Source organism: Rhododendron vialii, chromosome 10a, assembly GCF_030253575.1.
Source record: "Rhododendron vialii isolate Sample 1 chromosome 10a, ASM3025357v1".
In the NCBI taxonomy this organism is placed as follows: Eukaryota; Viridiplantae; Streptophyta; class Magnoliopsida; order Ericales; family Ericaceae; genus Rhododendron; species Rhododendron vialii.
In genome coordinates, this window is record NC_080566.1 from 37,075,992 (window position 1) to 37,093,979 (window position 17,988).

The 17,988-nt window shown below is 37.7% G+C and overlaps 1 protein-coding gene and 1 long non-coding RNA gene across 3 annotated transcripts; one reads left to right on the plus strand and one right to left on the minus strand.

The window, feature by feature from the left end:
* Positions 1–147: 147 nt before the first annotated feature.
* On the plus strand, positions 148–8,617 carry LOC131303755 (serine/threonine-protein kinase/endoribonuclease IRE1a-like). Of its 2 annotated transcripts, XM_058330745.1 has the most exons (7): positions 148–588; positions 2,184–2,418; positions 2,811–4,276; positions 5,165–5,337; positions 5,803–6,049; positions 7,870–8,173; positions 8,282–8,617. In XM_058330745.1, the coding sequence occupies exons 1-7, from the start codon at positions 437–439 to the stop codon at positions 8,426–8,428; spliced, it is 2,724 nt and encodes a 907-aa protein (XP_058186728.1). In that variant the 5' UTR covers positions 148–436; the 3' UTR covers positions 8,429–8,617. The 2 variants fall into 2 exon arrangements, with proteins under 2 accessions (XP_058186728.1, XP_058186729.1); XM_058330746.1 differs by lacking the exon at positions 148–588 and having other exon boundaries at positions 2,256–2,410.
* Positions 8,618–10,278: 1,661 nt separating this feature from the next.
* On the minus strand, positions 10,279–13,262 carry LOC131304442 (uncharacterized). The gene is made up of 3 exons (XR_009192408.1): positions 13,135–13,262; positions 12,960–13,043; positions 10,279–10,556 (listed from the first exon to the last, which is right to left on the minus strand). It is a non-coding gene; the product is annotated as an uncharacterized LOC131304442 (long non-coding RNA).
* Positions 13,263–17,988: the final 4,726 nt, after the last annotated feature.

A 17,988-nucleotide genomic window follows, 5' to 3' on the forward strand; every position in this document is an offset into this window, starting at 1 on the left:
AAATAAAAAAATGTGAATATTAAAAAAGAAAGTGCGAATATTAATTTCTTAAAAAAATACACAAAACTAATATAAATGAAAAAAATAAAATGGAATAAACACCGGAAAAATTAGGCCAAAACGGGCGGCGCTAATTACCAACAAGATAAGAACGGTAACCCAAAAACCCAACGAAATCAAAGCCGTTGGTTTCACGACAAATCTCCATTGCAGTAATCTGACAACATCGGAGATCCCAAATCGCGTAGACCATCCGAAGCTTCGAATATCTCTTTGGATCTCTTCCTCGTTTCCAAAAACCCTCCATTTTATCTCTCCTCCAGACGCGCCAATCAAAAACCCAAATCGAGGATTGGATCGAACTCCAATCCACCCTTTTCGTTCTCAAATCAGAATCCCTCACTTCTAAAATCCAATCCTGTTCTCTTTTCGCCAGATGAATCGCAAATTGATCGGCCTCTTCTTATGCGTTCTAGTTATCGTATCTGGGTTTTTGGGTTCGAGCGGCAGCGTTTCGAGCCTGGTCGGGAATGATCTCGATGGAGTCAGTACTCAGCCGGCTAAGCGGTCTCTGTTGTCGATTTCTAAGTGAGTGCCTCCATTTCCTTTTGAAATCTTAAATAAATATTGGGTTTTTCCCTCTTTTGTTTCACTATTCATATGAGTAGAATAGAGGGTTAAGGGCTGATCACATAGTGCGAGCCCGGGCGGCGGCGCGTCTTTGAAAAACATAAACATCCCGAACTACTAAATTTGCGAGACTGTGAGTGCTAAGGGAGAATTGAGAGCGGGAGTGGAGGGGCCTCCTGAAGGATTATGTGACTTAGGTTAGGGGTTTTATGCAATGGTGATAGAATGAGTATAATATATAAGGACGTACGGTGATTAAGATAACGGGATGGTTTGGCTTACTTCTATATACGCAAGAGTGTTTTCGTAAGCTAAATATTTTGTCTTGGAGATCTGAACACAGTTCTTCCAAACATGACGTGATTATGTTTGTATAGTGATTATGTTTGTATACGGACTTCTCTGCTGGTGTAATTCATACTCAATCTGGTGCTACTATGGCCCATAAAACAGCTTCGAAAAGGATTTCATATAGCTTTGGGGTCAAACAGAACTCCAGTGGAGACGCTTCGATTTTGAGCTCACAAAGAATGCCTTTATAATGAGCTTGTCGCTTAACGAAGCAGTGCCGGCTGCTATGTACTAGCGGGACGCTTATCCTAAGCTTCAGAGGAAGTCTGTAATAGGAGAAGATAAATAGAGGAATTGACAATTGTGAACCTAAATTCAGGCATTGATTGTTCAATGGGACAATAGCCCATTGGCGCAAGCCGAGCACTTAAGTGTTCTCGCTATTGCAGCTATCCCTCTCACGTACCCAGGTTCGAGCCGGGGGATCCCTTCCCCCGTCGCTAATAATTAATATCAGGCAATAAAGCATAATTCAAGCATTGATTTTCTGCCATAAATAATGTGTATAGTCTGTATGTGTTAGGAATTAGGAGTGCTAGGAAAGGGAATTGGGAGGGAGAAGATAGAGCTTGATGCAGTGAGACTATGCTCCTATACACAGGAACAAGGGCTATTCTCAATGCAGAACCTCACATTTGTGGACCGTAATAGCCTAATACCTAAATGATTTATGTTCTATTGTGCACGTCCAAAAATGTGACATTGTTCAGTTCTAAAACTCAACAATCCAACACGACCCCAAATTTTCGTCACCTCTCTCTTGTTAAAAGTCATTGTCTAGAGAAAACAAAAGCTCATGTGTTGGAGACTAGAATTTGGATAGCGGAGTTTTTGAATATCAAAATATGAAATAAGGGGGTCATGATGGTCATTAAAGCATGTTTGTACATATTTGCTTTCAGGAATAATAAGCATACTTTCTTGGGGCCAATTATTAACAGAATATCAATCTCGCGTTATGTTATCAATTATTGTTTAGAATGAGATCTCTACAAGCTTACCTCCATCATAGCATTCTTTAGAGATGGTGGCATACCACATTCCTACTCCCATTTGGAACATTTTTTTCCAAAGACAACACAAATTTTCCCCATTGATATGGCAACATCTCGAACGGCTTTATTCTTTATTCTCTCCCCGCCAATTACCACACTCTGTTTTCTCACTTTTTTATTTTATTGTTCTTTTACTTTTTGAAACAGTGAGCATGATACTGCATTGGTTGCTGCCTTGGATGGAACAATCCATTTAGTTGAGCCTAAATCTGGGAAAGATTTATGGTCATTTATATCAGGACCATCAATTTACTCTTCCTATCAGGCTACTGTTGAGCATGATGATGATGATGATAAGGAGAACATTTCCCGGCTGAGCAGCTTCTTCATAGATTGCGGGGATGACTGGGCGTTGTATATGAATGATGCCTTTGGTAAGAGGGTATGTCGGCAAATGTCTCTCTATCTTTCACATTAATGATTTCCCGAAGTTCTATAGTCCTTAGATTCAAGATTGGTAAAAAGACTCCGTCTGGCAGGGTTTTGTTAACAACTACTTGCCCATGATTGCCTGATTCACCCTAGGTCCGTATCATCTATTTTGCTCTTACCTCAATAAAGATGGTTAGTTTTATCTAGATGGGGAAATGTTCATTGGTTGGTGGCTTATGTTCTGCATCTGCTTGTAATGGGACTATTAATTGCACTGTAAATGCATATTATCTAGTGGTTATAGACTATCTTTCCTTTCTTTCCCTCCTTCATGGGGTTGTGAATAACCTTTGTCATAATCACTTAACTGGGTGAATTCTCATATCCATCTTTTTGTCTCAGAAACTCAAAGAGACTATTGAAGAGTTCATCAGCAATACTCCACTCATAGCAGAAGATGGAGGAGTTGTACTTGGGTCAAAGAAGACTACTGTGTTTCTGGTTGATGCTAAGACTGGAAGGCTAATCTACACTTACAAGATGTCTGATCCTCCACCCACGTCACAGAGCAACGTTGTAAACAGTGTATTAAACAGTACTACCTTTGATGAACTGGGACAGTCAGGTTCTTTGAACTTTGAGCCTGATGAGCTTCCTCTTTACATCACAAGAACTGATTACTCACTGAAGTCTTTCGCTCTAAATACCGACAAAGTTCTTTGGAACATGACAGTTGCTGAAATTGGGGCTGCTTACCTTTGTCAAGACACTGAAAATTCATTTAGTGGGGCTCTTTCCGAGTCTGAATCTGAATTTCCTCCTGCCCCTGGGGTTAACTTCAGTATGCCATTGCCATGTCAATCAAAGGCTGTTGTATACCGCTTTCACCGTCATAATATGCTAGGACCATTTTATAAGCCTAACATGCTGCCTGAGGCTCATGATGAAGAAATGATGCTTCCAGAGTCCAATTCAAAGCATGGGCTTCATTGGCAGCCTCCCAAGGTTGATAAATTACCAGGATTGCATGGTAATGATGAGATACTTTCACTGCCTGCTCCAAATGAACCTTACAACAACAACATTGGTCTAGGGCCATCAGTGGTTCAAATGACTGAGAATTCGGGGATCTCTGTTATGCAAGATGTGAAAATGCGTGGCAGTGGTGGACTAAATATGGTTTCTAAAGGGTCTAGTGGATATTCTCTTATATCTCTGGTAATCACTACTGTATGCCTTGTCCCCTGCCTTTATTTTTTAATGGCTAGGAAGGACGGTGAGGGAAATAAGCAGCCCAATGACTTAAATGCAAGTACCGTGACTTCAAAAAGAAAGAAAATACGGAGGTCAGGAAAAAATAATGGTCGCACCTCGTCTGGTGATGGATATGATGAGAGACCATGGTTGAAACTCAATCAAGGAGTGGACGAAAGTTTAGATGGACGCACAATTGGTAAATTGTTTGTCTCCAATAGAGAGATTGCTAAGGGAAGCAATGGTACCATTGTGCTCGAGGGAATTTATGAAGGCCGTCCTGTTGCTGTGAAACGTCTTGTCAAGACCCATCACGATGTTGCTTTCAAAGAAATCCAGAATCTTATTGCATCGGATAGACATCCAAATATTGTTCGATGGTATGGAGTTGAATCAGACCAGGATTTCGTGTATCTGTCATTGGAGCGTTGCACTTGCAGCCTAAGTGATTTAATTCAGATGCACTTGGATGCTCCAACCGTTGGTGAGGACCAAGCTACGGAAGTCAAAATCGAGTATAAAATCCGTTTTGAATCAATGGAGGGCACTGTGCCGGAAGTTAAATTGTGGACAGACAAAGGCTATCCTTCTCCTATGTTTTTGAAATTGATGAGGTTAGTTTAAAAAAATTTGACGTCGTTAGATTATACGCTAGATGTGTCACCATCTCATGCTGAGTATGACACTATTATTTTTGTCTTAGGCTGTCATTCTTCTTCTTTTTCATCTGTAAAATTGGTGCCACCAAATCCTTGAACCTTGTTGTTCCTGTGTAGAAATCCCGTTTGATACTTATGAAAAGAGTAGATGTATCCAATCCTTAGAGGCCATGAAGTTTTGTCGTTGTCCATGGGTGGGAATCTTTATGATATTGTCTCATATTTCTAGTAGTGGATGTTGCTTAATAGTTAATTCCATACAAAATACTATAATTTTCCAGGTCCATTTGCAGGAAGGAGTACATCTGTACTATTAGGCCCAAGCCCTTCTGATCCTGGAATTCGATTTATCTCAGTCAGTAGACTTTAAGTAGACTGGACCTATTTCATTCTTCTCTGCATTGAATCTGGAACGGAATCCCATTTCCATGAGCACATTTGATTAGAGTAATCTAGCAGATAGAGTAGGATTTCATGAGCTGATTATGTTTAAGATTTTAGACTTATTGACCAAAAAGGCAATTTGTGAAGAGGCATTGTGCAATGTCCCATGTATTTTTTATCCAATTCCTAATGCCCACATAAGTCCTGGCTGCCAGTACTATTCTCTATTCGCAAACGGCCATAAGAATTGATGACTGGATATGTGAGCTGCTGAGCTACATCAAGAATGCTAAAGCCGGCAATGTAATCTTACTTTCCTATGGCAATACGGCAGTTATAAGTTTATGGTAGATTGCCTTGTTGATATTTTTAAGCACGCAGGTTTAAAACTTGTCCTTACTTGATTAGACTGCATCTCAGTATTTGCTTGATATGCTTTTGTTTCCTTTCGTAATACAGGGATGTGGTTTCTGGGCTTGTGCATTTGCATGAATTGGGGATAGTTCATCGAGACTTAAAGCCTCAAAATGTGCTGATAATTAAAGACAGATCTTTATGTGCAAAGCTTTCTGATATGGGTATCAGCAAGCGCCTTGTTGGGGATATGTCTTCCTTGGGCCATCATGCTACTGGCAAGTATTCTTGACTCATTATTATGGCGGCAACTGCATATTTCCTCCATTTCGTGCATTCTATTTGATTTGCAACATCTTGAACCTTTATGTACCCGTGATTTTATTGGAATTAATGATTTAGGAGTATATAGAATGTCCCAAGTTTTTGGAAATTATTTTACTTGCCAGTATTCTCTAGAATAATTGCATGATCCCACTTGTTTACCATGAATTATTGGTAGCATCACTGCTAGTTATCAGATATGCAAATGGTGTGTTCTGTAGTTCAATTCTAAAATCATAAGGTTTGATTGTTGTTCATATGTATTATTTGGGGAATGCTAACCACCACCAATGGGGTATGCATCTAAATTGTATGTAGTGTATTTTTTCACATACACTACCTAGCTTCACTATTTCACTTCAAGTTATATACGATTTGTAGTCCTATTGTTCAGTATTTAATTTCATTAGCTGTTACAGGTTATGGAAGTTCGGGGTGGCAAGCTCCCGAACAGCTTCTCCATGGGCGCCAAACGCGCGCTGTTGATATGTTTAGCTTAGGCTGTGTCCTCTTTTACTGTATTACCGGTGGTCGACATCCGTTTGGTGACCGTCTTGAGCGTGACATCAACATTGTGAAGAGCAAAGCTGACCTCTTCTTAGTGGAGTATATTCCAGAAGCTGTGGATTTGTTATCCCGTTTATTGGACCGGGATGCCGAATTAAGGTATGACGCAAGGAGATTATTGCCTTGATGACTACACAGTGATAGTTATACTTGTCACCTCTTCGATTTGTTGTTCTCTGTGCCATTTGGAGACGGCGAGACACTACGCTGTTTCTTTGGTTCTGTGAAGGACTACTAATGCTGTGTTTGAGATATCTAAAAAGTCAATTTTTTTTTTTTTTGCTTTCCATGAAAAACGCCAACTAAAGAAAAACGAAGTTGTTTGGGCTAAAAAGTCGCGTATTCTTTTTGCAGCAAGAGTAGGGCTAAAAAAATCTAAGCTGTTTGAAAAGTAGAGCTTTTTTGTGCTAAGATAGAATGACAAGCTTTTGTGGTGTTTTAGCCTAAAGCTACTAAAATAGACAACCGAGCACTGTCTAAGCTGTTTCATGGAGTTTACAATAGAGATGGCAATCTCGACCGAACCGATGGGTACCCAAACCATAACTGATGTTTTTCCCTGAACCATAACTGAATTTTTCCCCGTGGATATGGGTATGGTTGAGGTATTGGAAAACCGAACGGGTATCGGTTCGGTTATGGTTTAACTGTTACCCGAACCGAACTGAAATAAGGAAATTACAACAATACCCCATATGTATATATATGCGTGTGTGTGTGTGTGTACGGGACGGTTCAAGGGACACCCAAAAAAACACCTAAAAAAACACCCCAAATCTCAATCTCATAGTTCATGATCAAATTTTTATAATCCGAACAGTTCAATGTGTGCAAAATGTGATTTTAAGGGTGCCCGCGAGAAATTAGCAAAAAAAATGACCGAGAAAGGCTTGATTTATATATATATATATATATATATATATATATATATATATATATATATATATATATTTATTTATTTATTTATAAAATAAATATATACACATACTCCACGGTAGCGAGGTTTAAAACTTAGGGTTCACACACTTGACACTCCTATTACTTTAACAGTTTCATCCACCCACCCACGCCGCCCCATATCACATCCTTTGCAACTCCTCATCTTCTACATCCGACTCATTCTTTCTTGCTGTCACCCCTTCACCATCGATTAAGGTTTTCGGCCGTATCTCTCTCTCTCTCTCTCCTGATTTGAGTTCCCCCTCCGCCGTCGATCATAAGACATCTCTCAACAAATCTGCTTCAGGTTCACCTCCCTCTTCTCCGTCCAGCTTCCTATCTCCCGCTTCCCGATTTTTTGTATCTCGATTTGTGTTGTAACTGGCAAACTAGAAAGATGGGTTCTGGTTTGTGTTGTATCTTGATTTTTTAAGTCGAAGCTGTTTTGCCGTAATTGATAGGATGATTTCTGGGTTTTTTAAGGTCCTTTTCTATCGAAGGGGATGACTTTGGAGGAGAAGAAAATCCCCATCTTTCTTGGTTTTTCTTTTTTCCCCATCTTTCTTGGTTTTCCTTTTTTTTGGATCAGAAAAACGTCTTGTTCAGTTACCCATTCGGTTCAGGGAATACCCGAAATCCGTTTGGTTCGGATATGGGTAACCACTTCTCTCCCCGTTCGGTTATCGGGGCGGATTCGGGTGGGTAATTATTTCGGCTATCGGGTACGGAATTCCCCATATCTGCCCCAATTGTGCCGATTGCCATCCCTAGTTTACAAGCTTGAAAAACCATTATACATCCATTTTAGAATCTGTAAAAGTTTTTGTATCCAATGAACAGATAATACAGTAACCTTGAGTGAGACATAAGGCACATTCCAACTTCGTCGTTGACTATTCGCCTTTGCAGGATTCTTAGTTCTTTTTCTTTGAGTTAATTTTTCGAAGACCCATTTTATGTGATCTACTTAATTGATGCAGGCCGAAGGCATCGGAGGTGTTTAATCATCCTTTGTTTTGGGATTCTGAGATGAGATTATCATTTCTCCGTGATGCGAGCGATAGGGTAGAACTAGAAGACAGGGAAGCTAACTCTAATCTTTTAAAAGCATTAGAGAGGATAGCTCCCTTGGCTTTAGGCACAAAATGGGACGAAAAGATGGAACCAACATTCTTGAAAAACATCGGAAAATACAGGCGGTATAAGTTTGACAGTGTTCGTGACTTACTGCGAGTCATGCGGAACAAGCTGAATCATTATAGGGAACTTCCTCTTGAAATTCAGGTTTATTTCTCATGCAAACACTTCGGAATTGAATATTTATATACACAAATATCTTTCCATTGTTTCCATTGTAGGTGATGCGAGTTTGATTACTGGTGTTCATTTCAGGAAATTCTAGGACCGGTACCTGAAGGATTTGATGGCTATTTTGGGAGTCGGTTTCCGAAATTGTTGATGGAAGTGTATAAAGTCCTGCATAAGTATTGTAGAGAGGAGGAAGGGTTTAACAAGTACTTCAAAGCCAGTGTAGTTTGAATATATGCTACAACAGACTACATGAGCGTGCAGAATGCACGGTATGGGGTCCTTCTGACTGACGGATGTGTGATCGTACTTCTAACTTGTGTACAAATGTAAATATGGCTGTAATCGGATTATGATTGAAGATGTTGATTAATGTTACTAACATTTATAGACCTGAATTTGAAATATCATTTCGTATTCCTTTTTTAAGTCATTTTCTGGTTTTTTCAGTTATGGAAAATTTCACCATCTTGCATTCGGGTTTGATTCGCTTATGGGTTTCACTGTTAGTTTTCATCTCTGCTAGAATCCAGTCCGTTTGGCAAGCTAGGAGAACAGAGAACAAGGATTGGGTAGAGAAAAAAGAAAGAAAATGCAGGATACTGGTTTCTTTCGATATTGTCTGGTTAATGATTTTAGCAGATAAATGAAGGGAAACGATTGTGTTCTATTCTTCTGCTTGGGAAAAGTAAAAAGAAATGGTACGGGCGCAGAATTGTTCCTGTCCAATGCATGTGGGTCTGCACAATGGACATGAGATTTGCAAACATCAAGCGCTGCACACATCGGACAGTTCCACATGCAAACACAAGTGTTTCAAGCATCTTTCAAAAGATAAAACAGAGAAAATGAAAGAAGATGCAATTTTACGATATACTGTATGTAGTAAAACCAGAATCTGTCCACCTTTGGAGAGATTCAGAAAAGTGGATTTTATCTTTCACATGGGTCCACATACATCTAACAGTACCAAGCTGTGTCCGAAATTGTGTTTCTAACTTTTTTTTTAATACCTTTTCTCCTCATTTCTCTCCACCAGCCAACCAAGTGTTTTGGGAGGGCTGAGTTTTTTCTTTCCTTCTATTTTCTTCTCTCTCCAACTCACCCTTGTCACAAAAACCATTCTACTCTACATCAAATGTCTAGTTACCAAAATCCCCTTCCAGAGGGCGTCTATGACAATCAGTTGAAGTACAGAAGTGCAGAGGTCGCCCGACATCCTTGTGCATGATACAGCCACTGCTGGTGCATTAGCTTTATCGTTGCAAGTGTTGCAACATTTAAGGATTGCGAAACTGCTGGCGAAGATATGGCTGCACTTTATCTTCCCAAGAAAGCTTTGTTCTTATAGAATGGGAGAGTTGGGTCTTTAACTGGGGAAGATGGAAAGAACCTTGCAGAAATGAGTAATAGGTTCATCGGGTTGAGTAAAAAAGACGAGTTGCATGTCTTGGAGCTGATACTTCTAAATTATGCTAAGGTTGTCCAGTGTTGAAGCCTTCACTGATGGTTGTACTTTAATGGGCAATATATCAATTCAAAATTCCAGAAAGTAGCAATTTCATTTTCTCCTTGGAAACTCTCAGCTTCTTGGGTTTTACGACGATAATATCATGTCAAAATGAGATAGCACAATATACCGTTATGTCCGTGTACTGATTACCTATTTTCCAGAGTATAACCGAATTGAAAATAAGACGCTGTCTCTGTAATCCAATGCCAAACCAACTTCCTCCTTAAACTTATATCGTCTCTAAGTGGAACTATTGATACATTCCCTGAATTGTCTCCCACAAAATCATCAAAGCAAGCATATCTGAGATGTATAGTGCACTGTTGTGCAATATTATCTCATCTTCCAAACAAAACGCCAGAGTCAATGTAAAATCAAAGATAGAGCTCTAAACGGCAGTGATGAACTGTATACAGTATAGTGTTCTGGCTGCATACAGAGAAGTATGGATGTGATGTCTGGAGGAAACCAAAGTGATAAAGTTTGCAAAATGACTAGAAAACCTACTCCAACATAAGGTGATATAAATAAAATGGCACCAGCTAGGACAACTCATCTCCACTAAGGATTGCCTCATCAAAAATCCATGAATAGAAATGTAAACGAGGTCATTGGAATTACATTATTGTAAATAATGTTCTTTTGCGTATCTCAGATGTTCAAGATTTGCATAGTGGCAAAACATATATGGTAATTAGACCAGAGAATGACAGGTTTGAGATTCTTTTGGAATAAAACCCAAAGTGCAGATAGTCTTCCTGAAGGGGGCGAGGTTCCCTCTTCAACTGATATCAACATACCCACAGGGGCTGAACGTCTCCAATCAGATTTTGGTGGCAAGACCATCTGCATAAATATTCAACTTACTAGAGAGAAAAAAGAATCAGGTGCATAGATTTTGGAATGACAAGTATGATCCGGGTCTGTACTCAGCAACGATAAGAAGCAAACCACCGTTTATAAATAACTAAAACCCCAGTGTCAGGTACTCAACACTTTCACAAGGATATGGACTCTATGTTCGACATATTTAGTTGAGCATCCATCTATCAAGGATATTTTGTAATTCGGAATTACATGAACTATGCAGGAAACTCCAATCTAATGCATGAAATGCCTTAAGGCAATTAGTAAACTCCATTTATCCCAGAAAGAAAGAAATGTTCTGCCATATGCAATTTATTGGGCGTATTTCTGTGTCTGTGAGGTGGAAATTAAATGAAATCGACACTCACACACATAGCCGCACTCGCCAATTGTACCCGAGTCCATGTAACACAGGGCAGGACAACATGAAGTTATAAATTGGACCAAATGACTAATCTTTCCATATAAATGTTCACATCTAACAACGAAATGCATAGATTGCTAAGGCTAAGTATGACTATCCTCCAAGAGGACCTAGCCCCTTGTCCAAAGCCGAACCAGACACAACAGACCCTGAGCCTTCACACATACTGATCCTCTATAAAGGTGAATGACTACTTCAAGTGTGTTTTGAAGGGATAAAAGGGGAGACAGATTTTAAAGGAGTGCTTTCCCTTGAACAAGAACTGATGATATTGATTCACATATGACTGATGCACAGGTAACTTGGCACTTTACAATAGCCCTGGTAAAGGCTATAGCGCAAGAGTATACATACAGAAAACATGCCTAAATGTAACTAATATGGCCGATAAACTTCTTACGTGGTGCATTGTAATTTTTTACTAAAAACTCGAAGTACTAGCTGACCCCCTGCAACTTTCCACCTAGTGTAGTAAGTGACAAGCAACAATATCTCTTCAAACCAATCAAAACAACAGGTTATAAGTTGGCAAGAGAAGGCAATTCCCAGACGTGAAACATGAACCCTGAGTATATAACATCACGACCATTTTGTTTCACAAGTATACTGGCCATCACTGCATAGCTTAGCCTTGGCCCCAAAATGCCTTATTCAAAGCGGAAAAAAAGACAAGAATAAAAAGATTTCCCCAACATTTTCCCAATTAGTGCAATGAAATCCATGAAAAAAGATGCGCATAACGAAGGAAAGTAGTTTGATAAAATCTCGAACATGACAACATAAAAAGCATATTGTCCTTCCCAATACTACCATATAGATCCTGATTCCAGTTACAACATAAATATCGTCTTGATTTCATACATAGCATCCATTTCAAGAAGGATTCAAGGTAACCCATCAGAAGTAATAAGGTAGAAAGTGGACCCATCCCATCCCAAGTTAGAGCCCAAAACATAAAACATTGTTTGACATAGAACATTGGAGGAGATTGCAAGACAAAAACTCCGGACATTGTTTGACATAGAGGGCATAAAAAATGGGATTTCTAAGGGTAAAGAAAAAGCATAGATGCTGAAATCGTAAGTAGAGATACCAACAAAAGCATCATCCATAGTTCTGAACAGTCAGGGCATATTACATGATCTAGGACTGGTGTAAAACATGTAGACATTGTGCATACTCTTTTGACTACGATGGACCTAAACAAGCAGGAGGAAGCAATGAGAACACACGAGTGCGTCGCATACTATAAATTTGGGAAAAGTCCATTTTACTGGCGCTTTACCCCTGAGGTTTAAACTTGACCACATAACCCCCACTTGGTTTATAGATCTCCATCCATTTTAACAGTCCATGTGCGGATGTGCCATACGCACGTAGTTTGCAAAAAAAATTGTCAATGAGCATTTTCCCTCCCAAATGAAGACCAAAAGATGCCCTTAGGCTATAAATAAAAAGGAAAGCCCCAGTGTTCTGCTCTTCACCACACTGGCTGCAAGATTTGGTCCCACTCACCCATATTACCATGAATACTACTATGTACTCCCTCATCTCCGTCCTCGTATTTCTGGCCCTTCACCTTTAAGATCCCCATTCGTCTTCTTCCTCTCCGTAGTGAAATATCTTTCTCAAGCATTGCAATATGCGAAACCATTACAAGCAACTAATAAATTGTCTAAAGCTCTTTTAGAGCTAAGTCTACAATGAGTCTGGTAGATTTACACGACACAAAGATTGGTCAAACCTCACATTTCGAATACCAGGTTCTAGTAGAAAGCCTTACCATGCACAACCAACCGCGAAAGCTATAAATTCAGAAATGGAGTTCAAGTTTATAAGAGGCATTTGTGCTTTCCACATCTGTCCAACACATATTTCAATGCATTGGTAAACGAGAGCTCCTGAAGTTGAGATTTTATGCAAGTTTTTTTCTAAGTAGCAAAATTGAATCAAAATACTTCACAAAATCCATAGGCCGAAAAAAGACTTCCCTCAGAAGCCAAATGTCAAACACGTGAGAGGCATATAGCTTGGATCGATTTCTAATGCCGTAAGCAAGACAAAATCAAAATCGGAAAAGCTATTATGGGTGCCAATAGAAACTGAATTAGATGCAGCAACCAACCATTGTACCTTAGATTGTTCCTCACATTATTGGGCTGCAGAAGTGGTTCTGTTTCTAAACTTCTGAGACACAAATAGAAAACACCCGTTGTTGTAGAGAGAGAGAGAGAGAGAGAGAGGCGATGGGTGTGGCCACGGAGTTTTTGGCCGAAATGGCCATAAATTGTAATCAAATTGGGAAAATACCTATCTTTCTAAAAGTTTTGTAAAAATATGTCATCGCTCCTTTTCAAAAGACGTTATAGCGGTTAGGCGCCATGTGGCCGCCATGTAAAAAGCTCCTTTTGAAAAGAAGCTAAATTTAAACCCTAATTGCTCCTTTTGAAAAGGAGTAGCACCTTTTGTAAATGAGTTATAATTTTAACTAGTAGCGCCTTTTGAAAATGAGCTATATATAATCCTAACCCCAAAAATACCGACGTTAGTTATCTCAATTTTTGAAACACAAAGTGAGAATTTGTAGTATTATCCAAAGAAATAGACTAGCCATAAAGATATTAAAAAATTTCACGATTGTGTTAAAAAAATTAGAATTATTTTTAATTTGAAAGAGATTGGATATAAAAGAGTTGAGTGATATGATATAGAGTTGACTTTAATCAAAGCATCCCCTTTTCTCCTCCTATTTGATATTTCTCTTTCTCCTCCTATCAAATTCAATAAAACAAACCATGCCAAGAATCATGTTGGGTGAAATTATAGCTCCTTTAGCTCCGTTTGAATATGAGCTATAACTCCTTTTAGAAACTCGTATTATCAGTTATAATGCCTTAATGTATTGTTTTTTAAAAAAAAATTACGTCAATTAATTTCATGAGGGATACATCATACAAGTCTTTTATGTTAATCAATTATTTATCCGGACGTGTTTCACTAGTTGAATTTGTTCAATAAGTTAAGTACTTAGTTGAGGTTTAAGAGAAAGCAAATTCAAGAGAGAGCAAATTCATTCACTTGGTGATCGTGGGAGTGAAAAATTAATAGTACTCACAAACAATCATACTACAACAATATATGTTACTCTGTAAGAACAAACCCATGTAGTTGGTTTCTCTCTCTAACTCTTCTCCCTCTCTCTGGGGTTTCTCTCTCACACTAGCTAATATATCCCACCATACATATTTGTAAACAAATTACATAATCAACAAACAACTAATAATCAACCACTCCTCCCTCTAACTATGTACCACATCCAAATCACGAATTCGGGCTCTTCCTCTCTCGTTTCTCGGCAAAGTTAATTTGGAAATTTCTATATCATATCAACTCTTTTATATCCAATCTTTTCCAAATTAAAAATAATTCTAATTTTTTTAACACAATCGTGAAAATTTTTAATATCTTTATGGCCAGTCTATTTCTTTGGATAATACTACAAATTCTCACACTTTGTGTTTCAAAAATTGAGATAACTAACGTCGGTGTTTTTGGGGTTAGGATTATATATAGCTCCTTTTCAAAAGGCTCTACTAATTAAAATTATAGCTCATTTTCAAAAGGCGCTATTAGGGTTTGAATGATAGCTCATTTTCAAAAGGAGCAATTAGGGTTTAAATTTAGCTCCTTTTTAAAAAGAGTTATCTACGTGGCGGCCACATGACGCCTAACCGCTATAACGCCTTTTGAAAAGGAGCAATGACATATTTTTACAAAACGTTTAGAAAGATGGGTATTCTCCCAATTTGATTACAATTTATGGCCATTTCGGCCAAAAACTCTGTGGCCACATGGATAAGGTCACCGGCTCCAATCGCCCAAGTCGCTAACACACCTCGGCCGGCTGACTCAGAGGTCGGAACGGCGACGGTGAAGATCGAGTTGGATGGGGCGACGATGTTATAACGAAACTAGAAGGCGGAGGGAAAAAGTCTTCTTAAAATTGTAATCAAGTGTTCCCGGCTCACTTTTTCCCAATTTTTTTCGACATATATCTTTCCCGATTAGATTCTAAGAATTATCCGATTGACTTGAAGTCTAACAAAATCATTTTAATTGACAAGTTTAACAATATGGACAAATCGGATCATAAAAATAATTCCAAAGTAAAGTCCAAAATTTCAAAAAATGAAAGAGAAAACTTTTTCTTTCATAAGAGTTATAATCAAGTGTACCTAGCTAATTTTTTTTCATTTTTTTGGGGAATCTTTCTTCTCCGATTAATAACCAATTGGTAATGGATTGAATTCCTGATTTTCAAAAACATTATAATCGATAATTTATACAATAAGGACGAATCGGATCATTAAATTAATTCCAAAACAAGGTTGAAAATTGTCAAAAAGTGGGAGAAGCTTTCTTCTGGATACTTCTCAGGTTGAGGATGAGAAGTATGTTTACCGCCGAACTCGCGTTTCTCAAGCCCGCTGTTTTATTCTTCCAAAACTCGCATGTTCAAGGCACGATTTCAAAACATGATGAACCCGCGCCGTGGTATTAAAATATACTTCGCATTTTCAACTGCGAAGTGCAACGGAACAGCGTCGTTTCAAGAAGCCATCTTAGTTCTAAGAACCTTGGGAGACTAAGCAGCAGTTTTTCTTCTTTTATCGAACATAGTTCAATAATCCGAGACATTCACATTTTAGATATAATAGGATTCAATAATTATGTACAAAATCAGATTTTCAGAATATAGATTTGTTCCTAATCTTGTTGTCAAAAATCATTTTTGTGTTTCTTAAAATGGGTTTTGTCACATTGAATCATACCTATCAAACCCGTCGTCCCCCAACCTCGCCTTGAAGATGCGCTGGTTAAACTTCATATTATTCACAAAACCGCGTCGTCCTCTTGGTCTACCAAACACTACAAGCTCGAGCTTTGTAGTGTTTGAGCTCGGCTCGTTTACTTTTTTTTTTTTTTTGCCATGTTTATTTATTAGCAGGAATTAATAGAGTGTCAGTATGTTAGTCAATAGGTTCAAAGACTGTCCAGAACCCTGAACCCCAAACCTACTCCCCATGAGGCTCAAATATTCGCCACCACTGGGGAGACACACGAGCAAACCAACTTAACTAAGCTTGGTTTCTCCGGCTCATTTAGTAAACGAGCCAAAAATTTGCGCTCGAGCTCAATGTGTTTGTAAACATGCCAAGCCCTCAACAAGCAATAATTTACTTTACAAGAGTCTTTAAACGAGCCAAGTCTATACAAAGAACCGGAGCTTTTGCGAGCCGAGCCAAAAACTAACTTTTTGAGCTTTTCTTGGATATTTTCCAAAATAATTGTTTAAAAGTTAAATTTTTTTACTTTTCCGATTCCTCTCGTCCTTGCTCACCCATATCACATAAAAGTTTGACGTAAAACTAACAAATGCAAAAAAAATTGAATAAAGACAAAACCAAAAAAGTATTCTGCATAAGTTAATCACTAGCGTAAACACCCTTTTGATTTCATTACTTCAGTTCTACAGAGTATGAATACAATTAGGCTACAGGATTATAGACTAATCAGTCCAGTGGGTTGTATGTACAAGGTTTTAGCGAAGGTGTTGACATGGGAGGATAGTCTTAATCTGCCTTGGCAATCTCTGCATTCGTCATTAGGAGGAAGCTATGGTACACAGGGTATACCGTATGTCTAAATTATGACAATTTGTGATTTTCATTATGCCGATTTTTGGTTTTTGAATGCATATTTATGATTCTAGTTACGACTTGTACATTAAAATTTACCTGTTGAACAGGTCATTAGCAGGTTATCCATAATTAAAAAATATTGTTATTATGTAATCATAATTATTCGTACCGAAATCCATAATATTTATACCCTAACCAAATATATACGTACAATATCAAAAATTAAATAATGTTACCCATAAATGTTATAACAATACCATAAATTGGCATTATCTTACCACAATGAATCGTACCAAATTTTTTTTGACTCGTATGATATTCCGTAACAAAATCAAAATATGTAGTACTAGAATCAACAATTGTTATACTCAAGCCAAAAATATTTGTAAAATGCCACAAATTTTATAAAATATCCACAATTATTATAACAACACCTAAAATTGTCATTTTCTTAACACAATGTGTCGTATCAAAAGAAAATATATTTAAATACCACAAATTATATAACAAACCATAATTATTATAGCAATACCATAAATTGACGTTTTCTTACCACAATGTGTCGTACCAAATGAAATTAATTAAAATATTCCGTAATAACACATGTCTAAAATACCACAAATTTAGTAATATAATCAAATTTGTTATGACAACGCCATAAATTGACAATTTCATACCCACAACGTGTCGTATAAAAAAATTCAATCAGAATATTCAATTAACGAGTTATAATCAACAAAATATTATACCACAAATTCAGTAATATAACCAAAGTTGTTATGACAACACCATAAATTGGCGTTTTTATACCCACAACGTGTCGTATAAAAAAAATTCAATTGAAATGCTCAATTAACGATAGTTATTATTAACAAAATACCATATCGCAAATTCAATAATATAACCAAATTTGTTATGACAACACCATAAATTGACGTTTTCATACCCACAACGTGTCGTATAAAAAAATTCAATCAGAATGTTCAATTAACGATAGTTATAATCAACAAAATATCATACCACAAATTTAGTAATATAACCAAATTTGTTATGACAACACCATAAATTGTCGTTTTCATATCCACAACGTGTCGTATAAAAAAAATTCAATCGGAATGTTCAGTAAACGATAATTATAATTGGCAAAATACATTACCACTAATTATTTTCAATTCCCGCCACATTAGTTTTTAAAATTTTAAAATTTTCACCATATTATCTTAATTTTCGATTCCCTCCATACTATTTTTTCAAATTCTTATTTGTTCCTACACAATACCTCAAT